The 27,923-nt window shown below is 40.2% G+C and overlaps 1 protein-coding gene across 4 annotated transcripts in view; it reads left to right on the top strand.

Moving 5' to 3' along the window:
* The window catches only part of LOC146981437 (netrin receptor UNC5C-like), a 213,046-nt gene extending 186,737 nt beyond the window's left edge, over window positions 1-26,309 (top strand). For all 4 annotated transcript variants that reach the window (XM_085786628.1, XM_085786627.1, XM_085786626.1 and 1 more), the window contains 10 exons: window positions 3,779-3,970; window positions 8,389-8,606; window positions 10,077-10,212; window positions 10,841-10,928; window positions 13,629-13,797; window positions 16,249-16,482; window positions 18,299-18,448; window positions 18,630-18,794; window positions 20,978-21,156; window positions 23,149-26,309. In XM_085786628.1, the coding sequence (XP_085642754.1) occupies window positions 3,779-3,970; window positions 8,389-8,606; window positions 10,077-10,212; window positions 10,841-10,928; window positions 13,629-13,797; window positions 16,249-16,482; window positions 18,299-18,448; window positions 18,630-18,794; window positions 20,978-21,156; window positions 23,149-23,311 (1,694 nt within the window). In that variant the 3' untranslated portion in view covers window positions 23,312-26,309. The remainder of the gene's footprint in view (window positions 1-3,778; window positions 3,971-8,388; window positions 8,607-10,076; window positions 10,213-10,840; window positions 10,929-13,628; window positions 13,798-16,248; window positions 16,483-18,298; window positions 18,449-18,629; window positions 18,795-20,977; window positions 21,157-23,148) is intronic.
* The last annotated feature ends 1,614 nt before the right edge of the window (window positions 26,310-27,923 follow it).

The following is a 27,923-nucleotide window of genomic DNA, read 5'->3' as shown; positions in this document are numbered from 1 at the left end:
TTTTTTTGTGATTGCCCTTTAATTCAATAACAGATAAATGGCCATGTTTAGTTTTGTTGCCATTACTACCTACAGTAAACACCATTTGTAAGTAAATATGCTCACAAAAAAGGTGAAAAAAGAAAACATTTGGTATTTGCAGTTGTATGTAGGTTACTCAGGCAGGTAGAAGCTCTAATGGGACATGTTGTTTCCTTCATCTACAAATCAAACAGATGGAGACAGGGAGACGGAGGGAGTCGGAGAGAGAGGTGTGAGCTATGGAAGGAGAGAAGGATCTGAGAGAGATGGGATTTAAACTGATAGATAGTGAAGAAAGAATTTTTAAGCCCACTGGTATAAATCATGTTACACACAGTACACACACAACCACATATTGAGAACTCAGCACGCAGGCCATAGCCTAGTTAACTTTTCCCAAAGTGTCCCAACACACTCAATAGGAAAAAAAAAAAGGATCGAGAGAAGCAAGTTTAGAAGTGATATTTTATATAGCTTCCTGGAATCCATGATGTTCTGAAGTTAGACCTTCAAGTTAAAGCAGAAACAAGATAAAGATTCCCTTAATAGATGAGGATGATGATGATCATAATTAAGATCAGGGAGTTGGTACTTAAGAGGATTATCCAATTCTATTCCCCCTTGGCAAGAGCAAGGACCTTGATAACAGGGCAACTTTTTGCAGCAGTGTAGGGCATTAGGGAATTCACAGCGATTTTTTTAACAGCATCAAAAGGAAAAGACAAAATCAGCACGGGTTAAACTTTGAAGATGTAAAAGGTGGAGAACTTAGATATTAAGTTTGTGTTAAATGTGATGAACAGACACTTGGCAGTGTGTCAGGTGTCAAAGAAGTTTGTGAGAAGAGCACAAACTGTGAAATGCAGATCAGAGGTGGTAAACATCATTTATGTTTTGTTTGTTCTGCCACAATCTTCTTTATGCGAGCGTGACATTTTCACACATTCAAAGTGAAGCTACTGGGGAGATCAACTTCAGACAACTGGCAGAGGTTGAGACATCATAACTCCCTGAGAAATGCTCATTATACTGTAGTTCACAGAGAAACTTCTCACATTTTAGACCATAAATAAGCAAAACAGGTTTCTGTCTAATTAGTCAACTAATCCCATTGGCTCTTGTTTTGTTTGTATCATGGCATAAAGAAATATGTCACTAATAGAATACATGTTTCTCAAAGTAGAAATAACACCATGCTGCTCCATTTAGATATATATTTCCACAGGTTAATAGTTGATTTTTTATTTACTACTCATTTTTGATTGATATATGCCTTTTTTGTTGTTGTTGATTGTGCACAAATCAAAAATTTGGAAATTCAAAATGAAACTAAATTTCACAAAGGGCTTGACAACACCATTTCAAAAAACTTAACTTTTCTGTTCTTTGGGCACAGCATCCAGAGCCATTTGGTTCATCACAGTCTGAGATTTAATTATGGCTGACATGCTTTGGACATGCCTTGGCCTGGACATGCTTACCTCCCCAGAGACACTAGAAGTGGTTCACAGCTCCCTCAAGTGGTAAATTAGTAACTAACAGCATCACGAGTGACCTCTACTCTGTGACTGTGTATGTTTGCATATGTGAGCATGAATGTTTGTGTGGCTCATCAAAGTATTCTCTCTCTTGCATAATCAGGTTCATGCTTTCTGAACTTGTTCTGATGCGACAACAGCAAATCCTTTAGCAAATGACTCGGGCTGTTTGGAGCTAAAAGCCCGTTATCTGCCTCTCAACTTTAAGGCCGGATTAAAAGGAACATTCCTATACTTTTCTGTCGTCTTCCTAATAGCTGCAGACAAATCCCCTCCTACTAGCTACAGAGGACATGATTATTCGAGGAGTGCTTTAAGTGTGAGACTACTCCAGAAAGTTTCACAGGCGCTTTCATTTTAAATATGTAGGCTTGTTTGTTTTGTTGCTTTGAAGTTTAAGTGCACTGCTGCTGCTTTTGCCCCGTTTCCTCCGCTCTGCTGTTATCACCTTTCTCCTCTTTCTTCCCTCTTCTCTCCTGATTTATTGTGCCCTACATGTTTCCTCTCATCTTCCCTGCTTCCTTATTCTCTTTTTAATATGCTTCTTTTATTCTCTTACCCTTACTTCTCTACTGTCCTGCCACCTTATCCGTCTATCTCCTTCTTTCCTCTCTATTCTTTTCTTTTCACTCCTCATCTGTTTGTGTGTCATCTTTTCTATATTCCTCTCCACATTTTGGCTTTCCCACCTATTATCTCCTCATCTTTCTTCCCCTCTGCTCCTACCGTGTCCCCTCTCATCCTCTCCTCATTTCCTCTGAGCAGCGTATACCTCTTCCCATCCGCATCACCCATCAGTTAAAATTTCCTCAGTCCCCTCCTCTGTTATAAAATATGGATCATGAATGACAACTCTACCATTGTTCTCACTCAAACACCATTAAAGTCTCAGCCGGATTGAGAAAGAATGTTAGGACCCTTGTAAAATAATTAACAGCCTTATTAAATTTTAAGAGTTGGTACCGTTCTGTTTTTTTATGAAAGGTGTCTCTGCTTCTTGCTACCGCTGTCTAGACAAATTATCATATAACACAAGCTGGAGGGCTGTTTAAAATTTTCATTTGAAATGGAACCTATAGAGATTGTCCTCTGAGTCTGATGGTGGTCTGAGGTAATAGTGAAATTGTCGAACACAAGTTAAGAATGACAAAGAGCCGTATAAAGTTAGTTTGAAATTTTCAATGCTATTCATTTTGTCTTACATAAAAATATATTGCTATATTCTCTGCCACTGTCCTGCTCTTTCATAAGAATTACCACTGCTGGAGCTCAGTGGAGTGATGTGACTTTTACAGATGGGAGAGCAGAGCAACAACTTCCACTGAACTGATGTACACACATTAGAAAAAAGAAACATTTCTCACTTCTGTAGTAATCTTCAGAATATTTACTGACAATGACACTCTCCAGTGATAGAGCAGAGAATCTGCATTTTCCTCTGTATTGATCACATTTCCTGGCTCATCATTCATACTGTTAAGAAGCACTGGGGAGAGAAGGTGAGAATTTTAGTCTTCAGGTGTGGTAGCATTTATTTACTGATGACAGTACTACCTGAAGTCCACAACTGCCATGATCCCTGCTGTTCTGCTAACTTTTATCACCTTTTGGTCACTAACAGTAATTTTTTTTTAAGCGTAAGATTGTGCAGCATCATAACCGATCTCAAAATGTGGAAGATGAATAAAGGAGAGTTTTGACCATAAATGGTATTTCAAGTACATATTCACTGCACCTGGGCACCTATCAAAGATGACAGGATTATCCTCAATCCGCACGTGTAAACCTAAAAATATTGCCCCCCACTCACCCCTCGATTTGACAAGAAGCGGCTTCTGTCAATGGGACATTGTCACATCCAGAAGGGGACAGAAGATACAATCCCTGTTAGTAAAGCTATTAGTATTACATTACAGAATTACATGATGGATATAAACAGGCATTGGATCCTTTATGAGGCTGACTGCTCTGTTCTGAGAACAGATGTAGGAATATGCCCTTCACATCAGTATCTGTAAATTAATGTCTATTTTTAGCTTTATCTGGGCAAGCACAACTTGCCTGCTTTGCCCTGACAGCACACCATTGCTGTAGCTGTTTATCACCACTTTTCTCTCATATTTTTCTCTTCAATAGATCTTCAGAGCACGCTTGGCTCTACTGTATCAATACTTCTCTGTTTAACACTGTGTCTTGTTTTTTCTCTGTGTCCCCTCCAGCTGCTCCAAGTACAGATGATGTGGCGCTATACGTGGGCATTGTCATCGCAGTCATCATGTGCTTGGTCATCTCCGTCATTGTGGCGCTCTTTGTCTACCGCAAGACACACCGCGACTTTGACTCAGTCATCATCGACACCTCAGCCCTCAATGGAGGCTTCCAGTCAGTCAATATAAAAACAGCGAGATCAGGTAAGGAATATCACAAAAATTACATTTGATTCAGATTGGAAAGAATACTAGAATATCAGCCTCCAGTAGAAACAAAAAACGTACAGCTTTTTTTATTCATTTATTTTTTATTTCAATGATGGGTGGATTCTCTTGCAGGTTTTTCAACATCCCATCTGTGCATCTTTCCTTTTTTTCTTCTTTTTTTTCCCATTTGCACTCCTGTGTTATAAGGGTTTATCATTGAAGAGCTGAAATGACTAACCACGTACTGATGCTCCATAGAGAACACACAGTAAGGTCAGAGCTCGGTCTGCAAAAAAGCAGCAACTCCAGGACTGATGAAGGCATAGATTCAATCCCTCACAAAGAAGGATGACAAAACATATGTTTCTCTTAATTTCTGGCATAACATAATGTGCAAAATGACAAATCCATAGGTAAATATATGCATGGATAATCTAAAGACGGATATATAGAGATTATTTGATGGAAACAACTACCTGTTCCGTCCACTTTGAGCCTTTGATGCCAGTTTCATTTTTGTTTCTCTACTCTGCCTCCGGCTGTCAGTTTTTGCTGGTTTGGATTAATCTCTGTCTTTACCAGAGACCACTCTCTTCCATCAAGAAGTCTCTCTGTCATTCTCCTTTCTCTTTCTCACTCTTTCTCTACCTTACCATCTGCACATTCAGGTCAATCACATTTCCTGTTTATCAGCAACCTCCTCTCTTTCATCTCTGTCTCCATGTCTCTGTCTCTCCCGTCACGATGACTCCTACTGCATTGGACACTCCCTCCCTGTTTGTCTTCCTGTTTAAGTGGAGCCGTGTTTCACTTTCTGCTGTCTGTGTTGTCATTTCTTCCTCACTGTCTGGGAAAGTGGATAAGACAACAAGAAGGATGCATTCACACACACACACACACACACACACACACACACACACACACACACACACACACTTAGGTAGATGCATTTGATAGCTTACTGGAAATACCAGGAATGGGCAGGAAATTGGTATGAATCAGGCGTCAGTCCACAGATACCACAGGCTCATGAATTATCCTATTAGATATTTTATTTGTCAAAGGGGTGACAAAAATCACTTGGCTTAAAATGTCTAAAAACATACCATAAACCTGTCAAACAGGCTCAAAGATTCACCCATAATAGGCAGTAGGCACATTCGCCAACTGTTGTCCACTCATTCCCCCATCACAAGTTTCAATGAAATACTGCAAATTGCTTCACATAAAAATGCTCACACTCGTCTTCATACTACTTCATAAGCATCATTGGTGTTTTAACACAGGATCACATCTACATACAGTAGATTCTGTGTCAATCTAGTTTGACATGTGTGTGTGTGTTTATGTGGTCAGTTGTGGGTGGACAATTAAAATTCACATTGTGGCAAACAGTAACAACTGAGTGAGGTCAGAGAGGATGCAATGCAAATTATTAAACAGTAAGTGTGTGTGTGCGTGTATGTGTGTGTGTGTGTGTGTGTGTGCGCGTGTGTGTGTGTCTGTGTGCATGTACAAGGGTGAATGTCTTTGTCTGTGTGCTGATTTTATCAGTTAAGTATTAGGATGCTTGTCACTCTGCACTGAGGGACCATCTCCAATTACTATTAATGAAGAATTATGTCCCTGCAATCTCTCTCTCTTTGACTTTCTGACTCTTTCTCTCTCTCATACACACACACACACACACACACACACACACACACACACACACACACACTCCCTCTCTCTCTCTCTCTCTCTCTCTCTCTCTCTCCCTCCCTCTCTCTGTGGCTTTCCATTAGCTGTTAATTAAATTTCAGCAGGGATGATTTGGCAGGAATACCCACTGGCTTTAAGGGTAAACAGCCTGGTGATAGAGAGAGGAAGAGAGTGATAGGTGACAGATGTGTGTGTGTGTGTGTGGGGTGGGGGTGGTTGGGGTTGGGGGGGTGATAATGAGGGATTTTCAAATTAGAATGGATGGGTTCTTGGAGGGAACAACAGGATTTCACGCTCCACGACCAAAAGGAGGCTGGTGTGAACAAAACTGGAATTGTCCTCAGCAGGTAACTGGCCCTCCTGTGCCAGTGTGAATTAAATCTTGAATATTTGTTGTATTGCTCCTTTGAAGGGTGAGTTGTTTGTGAAGAAGCACCATTCGTTCTTTTTAAGCCCTGTATATAAATTGCGTTAAAGTCAGAAGGATAGATAGCTCCTTTGAAGTGACTTGAGCCCAATGTATTATGCCCATTGGCTAATGTATCATTATTATTATTGCTGTTGTTATAATCAATAGCACTAACCAATTACCTAAAAGGAAATGAGGTTACAGTGGCAGATAGAACAAACTGGCCATTGCCGTTAAAGCATTTCCAATAATTTCATACTTGATACTTGATTACAAGAATGTGTTATTTAGAGTTTCCTGCAGAAGATCAATATTTAGTCCAAGGAAGAACTCATTAAAAGCACCACTGTATCTAATTCACCCCAAGTCTGGGATGTCAGGAGCAGAGTGATCGCTAAAGCTAAAGATGAGGTTGTCGCATTTCATAACCATACTGTAGACTAGCTGGATATTGCATTTACATGGATTAGCATACTGTAGTGATTAGCAATCACCAATGTTCCTACAGTTGCCTCCTGGCTTACACTAACCTTTCCATGATGAGCACAGAGGGGAATCTAAGAAAGACTTGCCGATCGATCCCTACTGACATGTCATCACCACATACAGTAATATATGTAATACGTATTAGTGGTATGTTCATAAAGGAGCAGATATGCTACATGTTATTGGTATGCAAGAGAGCTAGAGAGCTAAATATCTTAAACAATGTGCACTACTAATATTACAGTAGCTACCTAGCTTAACAAAGAAGTTGTGCAAATGACATACAGACTTCACTCTAACTTTATGCCTCTTGATTACTTTACCACATTTTTATTCTAAATCTGCTTTTGCACTACATTTTGTGATTGATGATTACAATCAAACAACACAAGAATTATCAAATAAAAAGGCACTTACAAGTGAGTAGAACTTTCAAACAAACAGCATTGCACAACAACAACAAATGAAATAAATAAAAGCCAGAGTGTGGTCAGAGAAGTCCACAGGATGACAATCGAAAGGGCTTGAGAAGGAGTTTGGCAGAAGAAATTAGTTTGTTTGTGGTAAGCCAATCCATAATCTAGAGCTAACAACTGAAAATCCTTGATCAGAGTTTGGTTTTGAACTGGGTGCGTGGAGCGCAGATCAGTGATTCAGACGTGGAGGTTCAGAGCTTTAAAAAACAAATAAAAGAATCCTAAAGTCAATTCTATATTTCACTGGTAACCAGTGACAAGAGGCCAGTACAGAGGAGATAAAGTCTCTCCTCTTGGTGCCAGTGAGGACTCTTCTCTGCTAAAGCTTCAGGCAACTGACTGATTCAGAATAGCAGAATAAGGTTTTGGTTTGTGCACTGATTTACAAGGGTTGCTTGAATATTTCATAGTGAACACTGAGTATTGTGTTTGTTCATTCAGTTCTAAATAAAGTATGTGTATATTCACATCATGGTATTTGCATAATGAGGGAAGAAAGACTTTTCAGAAAACAGTACTACATACAATGTAACATAACCATCTCCAATCCGTCCACTCAGATCCGTCTGAACAATCGTTAAAGTCAGTGAACACGACGTGCTAATGTGCGTAGCAGGTCTTGTCAGTCACTTTTGAGTCCTGACACAGTTTGCATTTTAAAAATAGACAGTGATGTGATTAAAGTGTGGCAACCCCTTTGATTCTGCGGGTGAAGTCAAGAGTCGCTGACAACAGTTTGAAGAGCTTAAAGCGCAGCATGGAGCCATATTGTCATTATACATTAGAAACAGAGCAAGGTCAAATGAGGAATATGTGAGTTTGTGTTCTCAGATGTAAATATGAACTAAACTTACCCAAGTTTCAACACTGATGAGATGAAGTCTAAGCATCGCCTTCAAAAATATGCGCACATTTTCCCTCTTTCCCTCTCTTGCTGTCTCTTCCCTCCCCCTCTCTCTCTTTCTGTGCAGGATCCATGACTAGTCCTTGATCCAGGTCATAGCCCTGTGTACTGCAGTGTATCATACCAGACACTGATACCTTATCAGCAGCCCTGCCTATCCTCGTCTCACTCCCCTTATTCCTGCTCACTGATCTTGCTACAAGTTCTACACATCTCTTACTGCCGTCATGTATTTTCATACCACCGAGGATATAGAGCATTTAGCATTAGCCTCCCAGCTTCATCTCTATTTCAGACGTTATCTGTGACCACATTTGCTGTTAGCTGAACACTTGTGGATTCATATAAAAATTGTTTTGTTTTTGTGTTTTCACTCATTTTTTTGTCCTTTCATTAACTCCTTGTCTTTTCTCCATCTTTCACTCTATCCCTCCAGCTGATCTACTGACAGCTCCTCCTGACTTGACAAATGCGGCTGCCATGTATCGTGGTCCAGTGTACGCCCTCCACGATGTGTCAGATAAAATCCCGATGACCAACTCCCCGCTGTTGGATCCTCTTCCCAACTTGAAGATCAAAGTGTACAACTCCTCTGGTCTGGTGACACCGCAGGATGACCTCGGAGGAGACTTTGCATCCAAACTATCTCCTAAGGTAACGTCTAGCTAACACTAATGCCTGAATTGTTCCTCTACTCCTACTGTAAAGCCTCTCGTATGTACACGGGAGAGGTTTTAAATATTGCATCCTGAGGTGTGAGGTCACACTACACTGCAGGAGCACAGTGAGAAATACTGACACATGTTAGCTATGTGTTCTCCATCACATAAATACAAAACCAAACACCATTAGTATACATGCGGCTCAGTGCCCCAGTTTCCTCACTGTGCTCTGTAAACTACATGGCATGAATACCATAGTCAGTTGTCACAAATATAGATGAAACTGCTCGGTTTCAGCACAGCCCCTTTCCTCAGGCAGCACAAGAGCCAAACTGATCTTTTATTATGGCTGTTTTTTAATTGTGCCTTTTTGAACTTTTAACTTGTCTGTGACTGGCCTTGCCTCACTAGTAATTCTTTTTTTTTTTTTTTTTTTTTTTTTACATTTATTATTTTTTTTTTGTGTGTGTCTTTCCTCAACATGATGAAGCAAATTCTTGTCTGCTTTATGTGATGTCGAAGTAAACTACTGAATGTTAAGTCCTTATTTTGCATCTCACAGTGGACATTTTGATGAAGAAATGCAAAGAAGGTCATATTTTACCACTTACCCTAAGGTGCTTTCATGGGTCTATTGTAAATCCGTGCTGTTCTCACAGCCTGCCAGCTCAGCCCTATGGCAGTGCTCCCAGGCAGATGCAGATCTTCTCTATTGCATTTTAGTTAGTGGATACCAAGAAAATATACTGGAAGAAAAAAAGAAAAGCACCATGATGAATGCAGTAAAATTCAAGTGGAAAAGGAGCATTAACATATTCCCCTTTCAAGCTTGGCTTTAATCAACCTGGTGAAAATGAAACTGCGCTGAATCATCTGTGCAGCCAGAAGTTGGCCTTGCACACATGACTTTCCTGCACCTCCTTGAACTTTTGGTTTCACAAGGATATACTGTATCTTTGCAACACTTGACATCAGCTCTTTCAGAGGAAGTTCGTCCTTCAGACCACACCACATTGATTTTCTGCTTATCTATTCGTCCGTGTCTTTCGGACTCCTCAGAGTGTAGGTGCAGCTTCTATGTGCGATGGTACTCATAATAGTATACACTAACTGTGTTAACATTTAACATTGTTAACGGAAAATACAGAGCTCATTCTCACTAACCACTCTTTCTAATGTTAATAAGAACGTTTGTGTAGATTTAGAGTCCCAAGGATTTTGATGCTGTTTGCAGCATCATTTATACAGTCGGACTCTTCTTATACAATAGAGGCACAATATAATATATAGGAAAAGATTTCTAAGGTGCTGCTATATAACACTGTCAGCCAAATCCAACCTTGATTCATCAGTGACTTTTAAAAACTTCAGCAACACATCCACTACAGGCAGTTTCAGCATGTGTTGTTGTCTTACAAGCTGCAAATCTTTATTTCTCTCATTGCTGTGTTTTGAATCCCAGATAACTCAGTCACTGCTGGATAACAGCGACACCATGAACCTCAGAAACCAGAGCTTAGCCCGGACCAGAGACCCGTCCTGCACAGCCCACGGGTCCTTCAACAACCAGGGAGGACACCTAATCGTTCCAAACTCTGGTAAGCTTAGTATTCTGAAAACACTCGATGGCTAAGCATAAATGTGGTTGATTCTTATTAAGCATTGGGTTCCAGATCCAAGATGATTTTCTCAGTGTTTGCTTCTTGAATTAAGAAATGAGACTTCATTGCATTAACTGCTGATGATATTAAGAATTAAATTTATTCAAAGTTAATATTGTCTTATAGGAATTATTATGAATTTAAACAAGATCAAATCCATTTTCTTAACTTAAAACTGATCACATAAAATAAGAGTGTCTCTGTACAACACAGTCCACATACTAGACAAAACAGCCTTGAGATGTTCAAGAGAAGAAACTTTCAGTGGACTTATGTTCAGATTTAAAACCAGTAGAAAGGCAAAAATGAATAACATAACCCTCTGATAGGAAGCAGCTCTCAGAAGCCATAAAACATCGAAGCACAATTCACTTGATGATATATTTAAGAGAAAGTTTTACACGGGTTGCTTTAAAAATGATTATTCAATTATTAATCATAATGATAAAGTGATAATAGCTTTCATATTCAATAATTCAGTTGTGCATGGTGAAATTAATAAATCCAGGGATGAAACTCATTTCTGCCTCCATCCATCCTGCTCGCCCTGTCCTCCCTCCTGCAGGTGTGAGTTTGTTGGTTCCAGCGGGTGCTGTTCCTCAGGGTAGGGTGTACGAGATGTATGTGACTGTGCACAGGAAGGACAGCTTGAGGTAAGCTTTGTCTCTCTATTTCACTGAATTTTCCTCTGTGGTTTTTCGTGCCGCTGCTGTTCTCTGTTGTCCCCATTTTTCTCCTTATCTCTGTGTTCTTTTTGTTCCTTCGTTTTTGTTTGTGTTTTTCCCTCTCTTTTTTTCCCTGGGCAGCAGCTTCTTAGACCTGTTTGTATGGATGCATGTGGAGGCTTTCATGGTGTGACAGAGGTTTAGGTTGCACAGAAAGGGATGAATCATTATTATTTATAGTATTTTCTTCTTCTTTTTTCCATACACACCGTCTTTTGATGATTCACACAGCAGAGGTCGGGTAATGCCACATAATTCCCAAATTAATACAAGAATTAAAATTCCTTAAGTAGCAAAATTGTGGAGATTGTAAGGGAACATTTTACATATTAAATATGACCAATTTAACATCATAATCTCTACAGTAATCCACAGCATTTATTTAGTTATTCAGTGCTTCCAAGTTTTAAAATGTCATGCTCATAACAAGATGCGGCCGGCAGATTTGTCTTCTCCTCATGTTATAGATCCAATAACTAAACATTGAGCCTTTGAAAGCATATGCAAAGAGATCACTGTTTCCCAGATTAGTGGATATTTTGGGGATTACCGGTACTGAAATCTTGTTACATATACTATAATCCTTTACTCCCAAACCATGGGCATGATTGAGGTAAAGCTGTCTTCAGGACATGACAGGAAAGGACGAAGACTTCTTTATTCCAGTACCGATACCAATCTGGTGTTTGTGTTGGTGCTCTACTGGGAAAGTTAGGAGAAAAGATGAGAAAATGATAAGCGTTAAAAGCATACATATTTTTGTTGCTATGGTTAAAGATTCAAGTTAACAGAGTCAGTATGTATCCTGCTGGTTTGCTCTGCCTTGCTGTGCACCATCCCTTCAAAGTTACTTGTTTATTTTGGAGACGTGTTATCTTTCTGCCTGCCCATCTTCTCTCTTCTCCCCACTAACAGAGCTAAACCCAGTCCAGTGGCCTGTACAACTCCACACTTTCTCACTTAGTTTAGGTGAATTAATTTTGTTTGTGAAAATTCAACAGCAATTCAGTGGTCAGTTTACACGGGATAATCCATTCAGTACGCTATCACCAGTTTTCATACAGTAGGAGCAATTTCTTCAGACGAATTTGGTTTCAGTGAACACATTTAGCAGGAAGGTTTGCGCATCTTCCATTGTAAGCAAGGACTCCGCCTTTGAATTACACATGTTTCGGACTCTTTTGAATATATATATTTAATGTTGAAATCCCTAAAAACACCTGTATTTTATTGCTCAGTGGCAGCAACAGTATTTCTAAAAAAAACAATCTAAAAAAACAAGTGCTTCTGCAGGAGTAGGCACGGAAATATGTTCTTAAGAGTTTGCTTAAATAAACAATTTAAAGCATCAACAAGAGCTGAGCTTTAGGACACTTGTTACAGTTTTAATCACATATTCCACCCTTTGCATGCACTCTAGCCTCTCCTCAATCAACAGCAGTCAATAAGAATTAGCCCCCACCCCTCCCCTGCAGCGTGCTACAGTATTTCCAGGAGTCAAACCTCTTCACTGTCCTCTGTCTTCATCTCAGTCAATAGCTGGCAAGCAAAAATCACATGGTTACATTGACTTACCTCAGCAACACTGGGCAAGCCAGATGCATGTGGTTTAGCTCATTAAAACCTAACCCTCCCACATGTGCACACTGAAAATATGTATATCCTCTATTTATGTGATGAAAGATTCATAACATTAGAAATCAATAACACTGTAATTCATTAAGAGATGACCCCTGCGTTAGGTAAACCAAAGGCTGCTGTTACAGTTTGAGTCATACTGTTTTTATCTGTTAGCTTCTCCTACCCAATGTGAACCCTTCATGAGTCAATAATGAGCTCCAGCAGTTGAATCAATAATGCCGCTAAGGATTAGTGCTCCCCTGACACAAGGTGGGCTGGAAAAAAAATCACTTAAAATTTAGATCCATCTCCTCTATCTTTATGGGCTACTTCCCAGTCAATGCATATCTGCTGCACTATGAGGCAAGAAAATGACTGGATAATGGATCACACAGGAGAGCACAGCCAGTCATTTCCTTACATATCTTTCATCGTTAAGTATTGTTTAAGGATGTGGGTTTTACTTTTCAATTTACAAATGACAGTGGGCTAATAAATACGGATGGAGTTCTCTACTGTATGTGTAATCTGGCACTTATCCACAGTAGAAGAAGCTGAAGTATTCTGTTGCTTTAACAACAGGTTCCAGCTCTTCTGCTGTGGAACACAGGTGAATCCGTGACCAGTAGTCATTTATTTTTCCGCCCATGAGCTGTGAACTACTGACTCCAGCTGAGGCCCGTCTGAAGCCCTGCTGACTGCACTAACAAAGCTCTAATTGAATCTGTGCTGCTCCGCTCTAATCTGTTTTGTTCTCTGATTTTCTCATCTGCTCCAAGCTAGTCTACTGCTCTGGTGTAACTGTCCACTTGTCTTGTTTTTTTTTTATTATGCCAGCCAAGGTTTTTCTATATATGAACATTATGACTAAACAGCACAAGACTAGAAGTGAAATCAATACAGCTTTCTGCAGTTGATGCTCACACTAATTGGTAGCCAACAGTGCAGCCCTCCTGTCGCTCCTTTCTAAAGAATCATTTCACCTCGTGTGTTATCTGTCTTTTCCAGACCCCCAGTCGAGGACATCCAGACGGTGCTGAGCCCTGTGGTGAGTTGTGGACCTCCAGGAGCCCTACTGACCAGACCAGTGATCCTCACCATTCACCACTGCGCTGATGATGTCCAGGAAGACTGGCTCATACAGCTGAAGAACCAACTGGCCATGGGAGAATGGGAGGTGAGTGCTCAGCGCTGTGTCTTTTGTGTTTGTGTGTCCTGCGTGTGGAGCTCTGGTCTTATAGCGTGCAGCTTTTCAATGCCACTGCTTTAATCGGAACCAGTATCTGCATAGGTGTTTACACTGAATACATTTACACCTGCACGTTAAGAAAATATTAATATGCAGTCAAACACGCGTACATTATCGTGCGCATACATTACTTCACCCTGAGGAGAAGTCTGCATTACGCATGCAGTGAGGGAAGGAGAGGAAAAGAAAGAAAAGGAGGGAAATTTTGGTAAACATAAAGTGCCTACAGGCTAGTAGACAAGTAGGGGGTTGAAGACTCCTATCAGAAGCAATTTGTTATGCTCCTGCCATCTTCCTCTGCTCTCATCTTTCTTCTTATGTTTCTATCCCTCTTTTTTCCACCCTTCTCTCCCTTTCTCCCTCCTCCGGTGTCTCTCAGCATGAAGTCTCTACCTCAGCAATCTGTTACTCTGTGTGTGTGTGACTGGGTACGTGTGCATCTGTGTCTGTCTCTGTGTCCGAGGATGTGTGTGCGTGTGTGTATCCTTGTGTGTGGGTGTGGGTGATAAGGCTGTCTTGCAGCATCACTGTGTCTACAAGGCCCCCGTATGCTGTCTTCTGTTGCTTATCACAGCTCAACACAATGTCTCTGCACAATTAGCCATGCATAAGATTCTGTGTGTGAGCGTGTGTGTGTGTGTGTGTGTGTGTGTGTGCGAGAGAGAGAGACACAGAGAGAGAGAGAGAGAGAGCACAGAAAGGGTTGGGTGCAGACTGGGTAAAGACGAGAAAAATGAAAAGTGGAATTTCATCAGGAAGTCGATTTGTTTTTCTCTTATTTCAGTAGAACATCCATTTCCCATCAGAAAGTTTTCCTCAAAACAGGGAGAGGAAGGTAATTGAATTCCCCTCACATCAGGGGGGAGCAGCCACGGTTATGATTACCAGTAATAACAGATTCATACCATATTGCTTTCCTCCCCCTTTGTATTGATTCAGCGCATCTGTAGGAACACGACTGAAGGAACTGTGATTCCAAGCTCAATATTTGCATTGCACACTTGCACGCAGAGCTCACAACATCCAATGCTGCAGTGAGTCTGCATCCACGGACATGCACACGCAATTACTCACAGTCAGACATGCAAGCACTGATATGTGCACGACTAATTGAAGATTCAAAAGTCATGTGAAAAGAACACAGTGAGCCTGTGCATCTTCCCTTAACCCAAAGAGCCATATGGATTTACCATAATTCAGGCTGTGCCAGAAAATGGTGGGAATGATATGAGCAACAGCCAGATAATCACAGAGGGAGACACACTTCACAGACAACAGCTCAGGACAAGTGCCATCATTCCCCTAATGGAGACCGTGATCTGCCTTCATAGGTCATATGAACAAGCGCACTCATTCAAGCGCATTCAAATTTCAATTCAGCTTCTCATCTTGAATACATTCACAATTTAGTTAATTAAACGTCCCATAGCATGTTTTTTTAAGATGAATTACCAGAATAACATGAGCAGTTCCACTTGGTTTATTGTCTTTTTTTTTTGCACAAGCCAAAAAAATTCAAACTCAACATCTTTAGTCAGATTTGCTGAAAAGGAAAGAATAAATGTGCAGTTGGCAAAGCTCTTCACACATCAGTGTTGTCATCCCATGGGAAAACACCTGTCTATAGCAACATAGGTATGTATCAGGTATAAACCACAACCTTGATTTCACAGGGGCTGTTTGCATTAGTGGAAATGGCTCCAGTTGTGTTATATTAACAGACAGAAAGTGGCTTAATGTCTGTAAATTCTCAAATAAAGCCGGTCTTCAAATAAAGGCCAGGATTTAACAATCGTGGTGTATAAACAAATAAAGGCTGGTTTCACATTTTAAAAAGGGGGGTGAAACAACGTTTTCCAGAGCTGTGGTCGACTCTGTAAATGCAGAATAATCTCCATTTCCAGTTTCTCTATCAGCACAGGGGCATAGTTATTCTACACTCAGTGTGTTGTTTAAATGGTGATACTGATACACTGTTTAACAAAGACAGGTTCTGCACAGATTAGTTTTTCTTTGTGTTAATGTTGGTGGAACTCAGTATTTGCTGTAGGTGTTTCACAATAAACAGATAGAGTTTGCTTTGACAGCAGCACATTGTTGTCATTAACAGGAGTTGGCTAAAACACAAACAGGCTACTGACTAATCTGTAATGGTATAGTATATATATATACAGACTCGAAAGAAATAAGTCATTTTAGTCTATCTTCAGTGATGCCCTTTATCTTTGATTGAGATGAGTAAAAGCTCACATGGCTCAACTCAACCCTTCAGTATTTGAAAACATACAAAGTGCCAGTCCCAGCTGTCCATCATGGACCCAGCGTGACTCTCACAAAGTCTCAAAAAGTGTGTGACTTTGTGCTTTACGATTCCTACAGGATGTGGTTGTCGTGGGAGAGGAAAACTTCACCACCCCCTGCTACGTGCAGATGGACTCAGAGGCATGTCACATCTTAACAGAGACACTCGGGACTTACTGCCTGGTGGGCCAATCAATGGGCAAGGCAGCTGCCAAGAGGCTCAAACTGGCTGTTTTTGGACCTGTCTCATGCACAACTTTGGACTATCACATCAGGGTCTATTGTCTGGATGATACACAGGATGCACTGAAGGTGAAGTATTGAAACTGAATGAGTATAACCCTCAAAAATGTTTGGCTCAGTTTAGTTTTGATCTCCCGAACTAACCTACGTGCATGCATATTACAGGATGTATCTATAAGTTTAAATAGCAGTGCAGGTAATGAGGTGAGGTGTGATATTTTAAGATGCTGTTGTGTTCTTTAGTCCTGAGAGTGATTTTGTTCTCTCTTTGACCACCTGTTCTAAAACACTTGCCCGCTGATTTGCATTTGAAAAATATATTATAGCTGGAATAGAAGTGATTGTCTGGAGTCATAAATAGAAGTTTCCTCACCTCTAGTCTTCTGGAAATGAGCCGAGAAGCAGTAAACAAAACAGGGTCAAGCAATGTCAAAATAGCGATGCTTTAGAATTCAAACAAATTCAAAGCACTGGGGGGACCATCTGATATGGGAGATTAACACTGGTAATTTATGCATGCGATGATAAGTCAAGTGTCAGTGTGGCACACAGCCATGCACGTGCTCACACACAATGTCAACACACTCCCAGTGTTAACATTTCAAGCGACTGGAGCTGAAAACAAGGTTGAGAGGTGGACTTTTTAATGATGGAGACTTTGTGTAGTATAATTGATCAGTTGGCGTTTCAAAGAGGAAGTCTCCGCTGCGTATCTACAGTAGAGCTGCCATGTAGGAAGATGATGGGAAGGAGGAATTGATTATTGTGAAAAGGCTGTAGGAGGCATCAGAAGTCACAGTGATAACTTATTCCTCCATCAGAAAATATGTGTGTGTGTGTGTGTGTGTGTGTGTGTGTCTGTGTGTGGGTGGTTGGTTGTGTTTTGCTCATTTAAGTGAATGCACTTCAAGAGCATGTAAATAGGTTGTTATCAGTGTGTGTGTGTGTGTGTGTGTGTGTGTGTGTGTGTGTCATTATACATGCTGGTGTGTCTACAGGGTACAGATAGTTTCTTTGTGTTATCATGGTGTAGGCTTAGTTCATATACAGAAGTCAATTTGAAAAGGATGAGCAGAAATCCCCAGAGGACTGTGTGTGGAATGTTTTATTGAAACAGCTGCAGCAGCACAGTAAAGCAAAATGAACTTCTTCCTTTCCTTCATCAAGTGGACCGAGACATCAAATGGGCAATATGAGTTTTACATTTAATGACTTTTTCTCATTTGCTGAAAACTGAGACACTAAAATAGAAACAGAATTTAACTTTGTTAATGCAGTTCATCACCTCTCTGAATCTGTCCTGGTGACGTAGTAGGTAGAGTATACAGATTATGAATGTTGCTTTGATATATCAGCAAAAACTTATCTAAAAATGTCTTACAAAATCTTGAATGATCCGAATTAAATTAAGTTCTCTGTGTTTTTTCATAAGTACTGAGGTGCATTGAGGCTAAATCAAAGTAATGGGAGTCATTTGATTTCCCTGTGCTCAATGAAAGATATGTTTCATTTCCCCACATTTCACAACACCAGGGCTTTGACTGGAGGTGTGTTATTAATCAAGGCTGATCACTGAGCATCCAAATATCTCTTTGGTTCAGAGTGATTAGCAGAGCTAAGCTTTGCTTAAATCCGGGGAATACACCTACTGAGATGTGTGATGATATCTCTGTGAAAACTTTGATGTGTTTCAAGTGTTTCACCGCGCCATGTAGCTGCTCCAAGGCAACATGTGAAATCTCACAACGGCATCGTCTGCAGTAATTATACCAGATAAATTAAAGGCTCTCTACTATCTTCAATGCTGTATGTAGAATAAATAGTTGAGTAAGTGAGATGAAGGAGAAGCAATTTGAAGCAATTATTGTTTTGTTTTTTTGTGTAGGAGGTTCTTCAGATGGAGACCCAGATGGGAGGGAAGCTTCTGGACGAGCCAAAGACGCTGAACTTTAAAGACAGCACACACAATCTAAGACTGTCGATTCACGACGTGCCACACACACACTGGAAGAGCAAGCTCATCGCAAAGTATCAGGTACAGTACACACAATGTGGCAAATGATCTTCAGACACACAGTAAATGTGACTGTTTATAGTTCTACTTAAGTCTGTTTATAGTAAGGCTTTGGGTTAGTGTATTTTTTTGCTGCACTAGCACAGAGTAAAGTATGTATGTCTCTTTGTAAAACAATTCCTTTTATTTGTTTACTTTCTAGGAGATCCCGTTCCACCAGGTGTGGAGCGGCAGTCAGAGAACTCTTCACTGCACCTTCACCCTGGAGAGACTGAGTCCAGCCACCACAGAGATGTGCTGCAAACTGTGTGTACGGCAGGTGGAGGGAGAAGGACAGATCTTTCAGCTCAGCAACACTTTGGAGGAGGTTAGTCTGTGGAAATTCACATTCACGTTCGTTGGATATTGTGTGAGGACAACTTCGACTCACAATGGTTGAGGGCAGGATGGAGTACCTGCTACAAAGAATTGAACACAGTTACACAGAGAGAGAGAGAGACTTCCCTCAACAGCCTTGTACTAACTTCTTCACTGTGACGCTAAAGGTCCTAAAGTCACCAAGTTTTCCTCTGTCTGTCAGACACTCAGGGTTCCTGCTGTGGCTCTGCGACTCTGTTCAATCATTCATAGCGGGGCTAGAGGTCGCATAACACGAGAGGAATAACTCATCTTTGATTTCGCTGCTCCATGTAACCACAAAGTCACTGAATGTGTGTCTCAGTGTGTGTGCGGGTGTGGCCGACTGTGGCCATGTGTGAACCGTTTTGGTCGAAGGTCAGGCAGTTCGGTTGGAATGTCACTGCTTTGAATTCTCCCGTGGTGTTCACGGATGATAGCGTTGCACTTTAGAATTTTTTAACCCTTGGTTAACCAAGCGAGATGGATACGCTTTTTTCTGCGTATGTAGAGGAACAGTTACAGCATCAATGGAAGGATATGTATATTTTGTCCTCTTCTGCATTGCTCACTGGGTAAAATGAGGATAAAAGTTAAGGTCTGCAACCTAGAGAAAATGCATGTACAGTAGTGCACGTTTAAGTAACACATTGGACCTCCCAAAGTGATAAAGGATTAGTCATCATTCGGCAGCCTTTATCCAAGCATATCACCTGTACTCAGTGTAGAAGCACTGCCTCATCTCTTTCCATTTTCCACTCATGTCTACCTTCCTTGCACCACTCTCGTGTTATCCTGTCCACGGTTATGCACTAGATATTTGGGACCCACACCAATATCAATAAAAGCTTGATTAGAATATTCAACTTGCCAGAGGTCTCGGATAGAAAAAGACTATTTAATAGAGACACTTTCTCAATTTTGGGGGGACGGCTAATATCTACATCTTTCTTTTCTTGCAAATACAGACAGTTATCCTCCTTTACTTCAGACCCACTAAATCCATAAATAGCCACAGTTTTAATATGTGTTTTGCCACCAATTCTAACTAGTGCAAAATGAATTTTGCAGTCACTTATCAATTTTAATTCACAACTTACCTGTAAAGTCGACATCCATATGAAAAGGTTGTGATGATTTGCTTCTGTAACTTCTCATGCTGTTATTAAACTGTCAAAAGTGCAAAATCACACAAGGTAGAAATGTCCCATCCTGCAGTTTCCCTTCTAGCTACTGTCCTTTTTGGGCAAACACACTTTTTGCCTGAAGGAAATTTTTTTTTATTTGAATTTTTTAGTCACCAGTTCTATTTTACATAGGCCACACCTCGTCTTAATTAGTCATTCCTATAGTCCCATTAGTTGTTTTGGCATGTATGGTAATTAAAGCTGAGCAGCTTAAACAATATTCAGTGAGCCTGCGTGTGTGTGTGTAATGTGTTAAATAAAACAGTATAGACCCCCAACCAGCCAGCGGTGTTGAACATGTTGAACAATGGAAAGTAAAGCAGATTTGAAACATTTATTATTTCAACAGAGGAACAGAGATGTCTCTTTGCATCAGTCATTCACTCTCCAGCCGCAGAGAGCTTTCTGCTGTAAATTGGGGCTAAGTAGACGCTGTAAATAGTAATCATTCACATCAACAGTGGCAGTTGTTGTTTCCCTCTGCCAAGCTACATTCATTAGACCGCTGCCTCCTTTCAGCCCAGGAGTGGCAGATTAATGGGATAAAGGCTTAGAAAGCAACATAGATCGACAGTGAGAGAAGAGAGCGACATAGAGAGAGAGAGAGAGAGAGAGAGCACTGGGGAACAGATCTTTATGTTTGTTTCATTCTTTTATTAATTAGGAGACTCATCTGTAATTGGTCACACTGAAGGCCAGAAGCAGAGAGACGAGTGGATATTTGCCAGAGGGACCAAAATAGAGATGTAGCTTTGAGTCTAACCTCAATGTGATCCATTTACTTTACTTTTAAGACTCTTTTTGTACTTTTAATGCATACTGTTCATTGATCCATCTCTGGTCTCTTGTGTCTCTACTGCAGTAGTTAGAATAGTATACCAAGTAAACAGCGATACACATAAACCTAATTTCCCCATGAATTTAACTTTTCAAAAAACACCTGACCAGCTTCTCTCTGTTTTTCCAGGAGGTCCAATGCATAGACACATCCCTGATGGACCCTGCCAGTAACATTACAACCTTAGTGGGGCCTAATGCCTTCCGCATTCCTTTATCCATCAGACAAAAGCTGTGTGGCAGTCTGGATGCACCGCAGGCAAGAGGCAATGACTGGAGGATACTGGCACACAAACTCAACCTTGACAGGTGACACATGCACACAAATTTTTTATCACTTGTTTCTTTAATGCTTCCCTATGGTGTTTTGCTTGGTTCAGAACATCATTTAGTCATAAAAGTTTGTCTCATACACGAATGCAGACCATCAAGGTTGTCTGGTCTGAGTCAAATTCCATTAATTTAAATGTGACTTGAGTCCAGGCAGATATAGTCACAATTTTTTTTCTTATTATATAACTTATATTATCTCCAAAGGAATCAAAGATACAATATAACGTACAAATAATAGGAATGATCATGTCTGATAACATCACTTCAATGTGACTTTCTTTTCTTATAGTTGAAGACATTTGTACATAAAAAACAGAGTATCTGGTCACTCACTTTCAACACAATTGGTACTTTTCAAACCTTTTCGTAAAATAAAATACTGCTGGACACCCATGCACCTGAATTGTGAGGATGCCATTTTCTATTTGCATTTGACTCAAACATAACATCCTTAATATCTCTATCCCCAGTGTGTCTCGATGATTCAGTCTGGAGGTTCATTTACCAGCAGCAAGCGAAGCAGAGGCAGATATTGAGAGGATAATTGGGCACAAGTGCACCTCATTGTCCCGACAGGCAGCCAGCTCATGATGCAGTCTGTTAATGTGGGCACCGAAATATTCCTGATCAGTGGGTGAAAAAAAATCTACAGCTAGCCAAATCGTTGTTTACTTCCACATTTCTGCTAAAAGCTGCTCTTCAAAAGGAGCATGATGAAATGATCCAAAAAGGAAATACCGTCTTTTTTCCTCTCTGCTTTTGTAACGGCCACATCACGTCTGTTTGACTTCAAAGTATGACTCATGCTTTGGCGTCACAGCCATCACTCCTCACACAACTTTCACAACTGGTGGCATACACACACACACACATACACACACACACACACAAAGAGGTGGGTCTCAGCTACCGAGTTCACTTAACAGCAGGATACCCCTTATCACATGCTGCAGACAGATGGAGATGGTGACAGAAAGAAGTGAGAAAGAAGAAGAAGTAAGAAAGGAAATAATGAAAATAGCTTATTAGCTGTTCACAGTGAGAGGAAGGAGCATGAAACAAGAATAAAATGTGCTGAAGGAAAAACCGACTGAAAGGAGCAGAGGAGTGTTGTACATGTCTGTGGTTGTGTTTAAACAGTAGCAGAGTGTGCCAACAGCACAATCACAGGATTTACACAGGAACAGAAAGTCCCATTTTTATCCCCACGAGACTTGAGATTTGATGGCTTTTCCACTTTGAAGCAGCGTTGAGATCTTTGTCACAGATGGCTCATCTTTTGACTTTTCCTCCGCCACCATTGTGTACTCGACTTTCAACGGCTGTAATTCTTATTGTTAGAATAAAAATGGATCTCTCTGCAGAGTTGCTCGTATATTTTTATGCTCTATCGGAGTTTCAAATTGCATTTGATCTGCAATGGATCTTTATAGTTAGTTAAGATTGTGTTACATTGTATATTGTCATTTTTCAGATTAGTATTTGTTTGCAAAACATACCAGTTAAATATTAACATAGCAAACACTGCAGCAATTCCCTTTCAAAAAAGCAAAAGCTTATGAAAGGGTTTTGTCTGAGGGTTGTTCAAGGTGCTTATGTCATCACCTGAGTGTGTTTCAAGCTTTCCAGACAGGCTGCCACATCCCAGCTTACATAACTGGTATTGCACACTGTGTTTGACATTTGTGTGTCTGTCTTTGTCGTCATTAGAAAAACTGAAGCATGATTTTGTTTTTACCATTTCAGCAGGAAATTTGGATCCACCATTTCTAGACCTGTCCCCCACATTTGTCTAAACTACGTATCATGGATTCGAACACATATAGTTTAATTCCCATTTTGTTCCCTCAGGTGTTGGATGTTTGGTTGTTGCAGCCTGTAGCTTCAGTGTATGTTAGTTTTATAGTGTGAATTATAAGACGTAACTTTTCATCATAACTTTTGTCCCTCATTCTTTGATTCTTCCAGGTACCTGAACTACTTTGCTACTAAGTCCAGTCCGACGGGTGTGATCCTGGATCTTTGGGAGGCCCAGCACTTCCCCGATGGAGACCTAAATGAACTGGCCGCTGTGCTGGAAGAGATGGGTCGCCATGACAGCAGCTTTGCCTCCATGACAATGGAACACTGACATAGCAAAATGGTTATCAGACAATGACGAAAGGAGACGATTACACGTGAATTCACTACGGTTGATACTGCAGCGAGGGCAATGAACGACTTAGATGTGTGCAAAAGAAAAGTTGTTGCCATGGTGATTGAGTGCCAGTTAAATACCATGGTAATCATGCCGACATGGTAACAGAAGAGCTGGTGCTGGAGCTCTATGCGTATCTTTATATGTGTGTTTGCGCGATGTTGCAGTGTCGTGTATGTGTGACCGGAGGAGAGATAACCCTACCTACCACACAAACAGTCTATCAGGAACAAACAAAACATACACACGCCTAAAAAAAAGAAGACCATGTCTAGTGTAACACCAGTTGTTCTCTTGCTGTTACTTTATACTGAACAAAGACAAGCAGAGAAAAGAAAAAGCAACCAAGGCAGTGACCTTGAAAACCTCTATAGGAATGGAACAGAATCATAAAGGGAGAGAAGCTAAACTGATTACAGAAGAGTGGGAGAAGGTAGATTGAGGAAAGAGAGAGAGTGAGTTAGAGGCTCTTTAGTACGATGAGAGTAAACACAGAGAGGAGCTAAACTGATTACAAAAGGGAGGGAAGATGCAAACACAAAATGATGGAAGAAGCGGCAGATGATCATCTGAAAGGACAAGATGGAAAGCAGATAATGAGAGAGAGGGGAGATGAAGAAGTGATCCCACTTCTCTTCCTGCGAGCCTTGGCTGTACGTGTTTGCGAGTACAGTTTGTTGTTTTTATATCGTTTCCTAGGGAACGCTCTATGTATTCTGCTGTCCATATGTGTGGATCATTTCCTGCTAACAGAATTCGCTACACAGTGACTGTCAATCAACAAATGGCCAGAAACAAGCCCCAGACGACTCACGTAACATCATCAGCAATGTTTAAATTAGTGTAAGATTAAGTATCAAGAATGTGGTTCTCTTCCACAATACATAAAGATATTTGGTCGTCCAGATAACAGGAAATCTTAGTAGTATTAACTTCAAGGCAACTGAACCTGCTGTGCACTTGCCTTCCAACTTCTATCGTCCAATTCCCTTAAAACAGCCAGTCTATTGGTGATTACACTCCTGATGGATGTAAACTAGGGTTTTGTTTGCCAGTCTCAGTGGAGACTTGACGGATTTGTTAAATTGTCTGTTTTGAGGTATATGCAAAATTGCACTTATGATAAACAGATCAAGACAAAGATGAAGGCCGTCTGTTATTTATTAGATTTATATACAGTGTACTTAACGCAATACACAATATAGAATCTGTTTGTTTGACTATTTTTAGAAATGTGTGTATTTTTGTTCAGGAGAACTGAGTAAAAAAAAAATATATACATTTCTCCAAAGAGGAGTCAGTCGCCTGGGGGAATTCCAGCCCTCACTACCACGTATGGTTAACCACAACCTCAGATCCAGGAGTCTCTGATTGACTGCTGGGGCTTGTTTCTGGACAGACTCCAACTCAGAGAAAAGAGAGAAGGAGCAAAAAGGGATGAACTAGAAGGGAAAAACACAAGTGTTTTAAAATACCGAGGTCCGATGGTGTTGCGTGATAGTGAATTAAAAACAGCTGATATCATTCATTACCGCAAAATGTACTCAAACATACTGATTTTACCAATCATATTTTAATTTACTAAAATATATATAGCCTATATATATATTTCTTTCATATTTTCGGTGTTACATCATCACAGGATGTCAGTTGTTACCTGCCATCAGGCCACATGTGATTTCATCTGTGATCTCCACCATGACTTTACTGGTCACTAGCACCATCCAGTGGCCTTTGAAATGTAACAAGCATTTACTTTTTTTTTTTTTTTGGTCTGAAATGTGTAAATACATGATTATCATGGTCACTCTAATGACCTTGTATTATCATAATATTTTTTTGTTCAGTCATCATATTGTGTTATTTACCTTAACTTTTTTTTGTTGTTGTTGCCATTTTTGTTTTTATAGACATGAACTGCGGGTGGTGGGGGATCTGTAACATATCAGTTAGTTGCCCTTTTTCTCAAACAATGTTCTGTCAGCAACTAACATTCCAACTCGTGGTGTACTTGTTGAAAAAGTTGCAATTTAGAGCTAAAAATCAAGATAACCTCAAAGGGGGGCTGATGTAAAATGAAGTGTAATATATTTGTGTTTTGCAGAACATCATTGTGAACCAAGGCTGGCTGTCAAATGTATGCACTGACCCCGGACAACTTGTCTGATGAAAAGATGTAACTTCTATACGCAAGCTTTGAGGGGAAAAAAAACAGCCTTATTTTGAGTGGCTTCTGAAAAACTGTCTGATGCCCCTGGGGACATGAACTCTATTCAGCATGAACACGCGGTTCAAAGGAAATACATGTAAAATATTCAAAACCTGGAGTTGAGATATTTCTGCTCTGGACTATGGAAAGACGCCATATGAAACTGAACATCAGGTACGTAGAGGAGATACTGAGGATATTGTAAAGAAAACCAAGCAAGCAGAGGCTGCATTAACACTGGTGCAAAAGGTCAGATCTTCAACTGGTTATGACAGATTTGAAACCTTGAGACATTGATTTTTTTCTCCTTCTTTTTTCCACATCGATTTTTTTCTTTCTTTCTGTGCAGTCGGTCAGAAATGTGCGAGTAAAGCATCACACCTCTTGTACCAGTGTTAAACCAGGCGTGGTACACACTGCCGCCAAAATGTGTGTGTGTTTAGATGTTGGACAGCCTTATGAACCAAATCAGAAAAGATGCACCGTTAAATGACGAAGTGGATGTCTTGTGCGTTTGCAAATGTAACTGCTGATGTCAGATGCGAGGGAATCAAAGGGATAAAAGCCTAAAACATCAACTCATCAATTCAGTTTGTTTCAGAACAAAACATGAACCCAAAGGTGACAGCAATGTCTCTTTCATACAATGTGATCATTGACATCTGATTAACTCGATGGGAGAACTCACATTCATACAAGATCTCATTTTTAACTGATGAAACATTTTCAATATTAAAAAGAAGAAAATAAATTTAAGTTAGAAATTGCTGTGTAACTTCACCCAAAATCTGCTCTTTGCCATGATCTGAGTCTACAGTTTACCAGCAGGATAGACTGTTAACAGACTGATAAAGGAAGTTTCCATATGAGGAGAGGCATACATGTGTATGCCTACAGAAGTGATCCTTCATGATGTGAAAATGAAAAAAGGAGTGTTAAGATATCAAAGTATGTAAAAAATATTTTCTATCCACAGTATGTACAGTTGTGTACTGTCAGCTATATTTGGCAAATTTCAGAATATGAAAAAAGAGCAGTACAGTTAGATACTAGTTTGTATGTTTCAAGTTTTTTTTTATTATTTAAGTTTATTTCCTTTTTTGTAAAAGCAGTGTCTACTATGCAAACTTGGCATTGGTTATCATGATAGAAGTCTATAACTAGAGCTGTCCTTGTAAGTGCATTTTTATTTTACTATCAGGAGTGATTTGATTTGAGTAGTGCGGGGTAGTGTTGGTCCATTTTAGCTAATTCTGGCACGCTTCATGAATCTTGCTCAATCTTGCTGAATGCTCGCCTCTCTATCTCCTCTAATTGTTTTCTGTACAAAGTGTAAGAAAGAATTTTTAAGACAATTAATAAATTATATTTATAAGCAATGCTGAAAATGTCTCCTGCTTGGCTTACTTCAACTGAGCTATTTCCAGAAATTGCTTTACACCTACATTTCACACATCTAAACTATAACAGCTTGTACTTTATGGGGAGTAGTCCAAGATGCAGTTTGTAGACCATGAATATATATACATTTGGTTTGTATACGTTTATTTACGTACCTTTTTTCCTGTGAAATTGTATATTTTAAAGGCTCCAGACTCAATAAGTTGTTGGATAAGGGAGCCTGAAGGGGAAGAAATTGCAACAGAAAATCCTTATGGTGTCACTGTTTAACATGCTGTGGGTTCAGCAGCACTGGTCGGTTGTAATGAGGCATGTCACTGTATTTGAACAAAGAAAATATGGAGAGCATGCCTTAACAGTAAGAGGCACTCCCAGGTGATTCGTTAGTATGCACCTCATTCAGCCACCACAAACTGTGCATCAGCCATGAGGATGAGTGAAACACTTTATTGGGGGAATGTTCTACCTTTTCACTGAAGAAAAACACCACTTTCTCTCACAGACAACTACAGTAGGTACAGATTAAATAAGGCACAACACCCAAGAGGAAAGAAAGGGCATTTATATCACAACAAATCTGTCACACCCAAACCCTCAGTGGTGACTAGCACCCCATAATTTCAGTCGGCAAAGACCAGAAAAAAAGAAACTCACTGAACTCTGGAGGAAAGTTTAGCAAGGGATTTACAAATAGACTACAAACACTAAAAATGAGTCAGTTAGTGCCATTTGAGGTCAATCTCACCAGGCACTGCTGTGATGGCAGCTCAGTGTGGAAGACCTCACAGTCTGTGATGAAGAAAGGTGTCCAGATTTACCTGAAGAACCATGTTACACAGAGGCAACAACCTGACTGTATCTACATGACTTCATGGAGAAACTTGTTTGATAGAAGCTACGTGACGTTTATTACGTAAAGTTAATTGCCATTTAAAA

The sequence above is a fragment of the Trachurus japonicus genome, chromosome 9 (assembly GCF_045865225.1).
Source record: "Trachurus japonicus isolate A0001 chromosome 9, Traja_1.0".
Taxonomy (NCBI): Eukaryota; Metazoa; Chordata; class Actinopteri; order Carangiformes; family Carangidae; genus Trachurus; species Trachurus japonicus.
The sequence above is the reverse complement of the archived record's forward strand: the minus strand, read 5'-3'. Positions and strand labels throughout refer to the sequence as shown.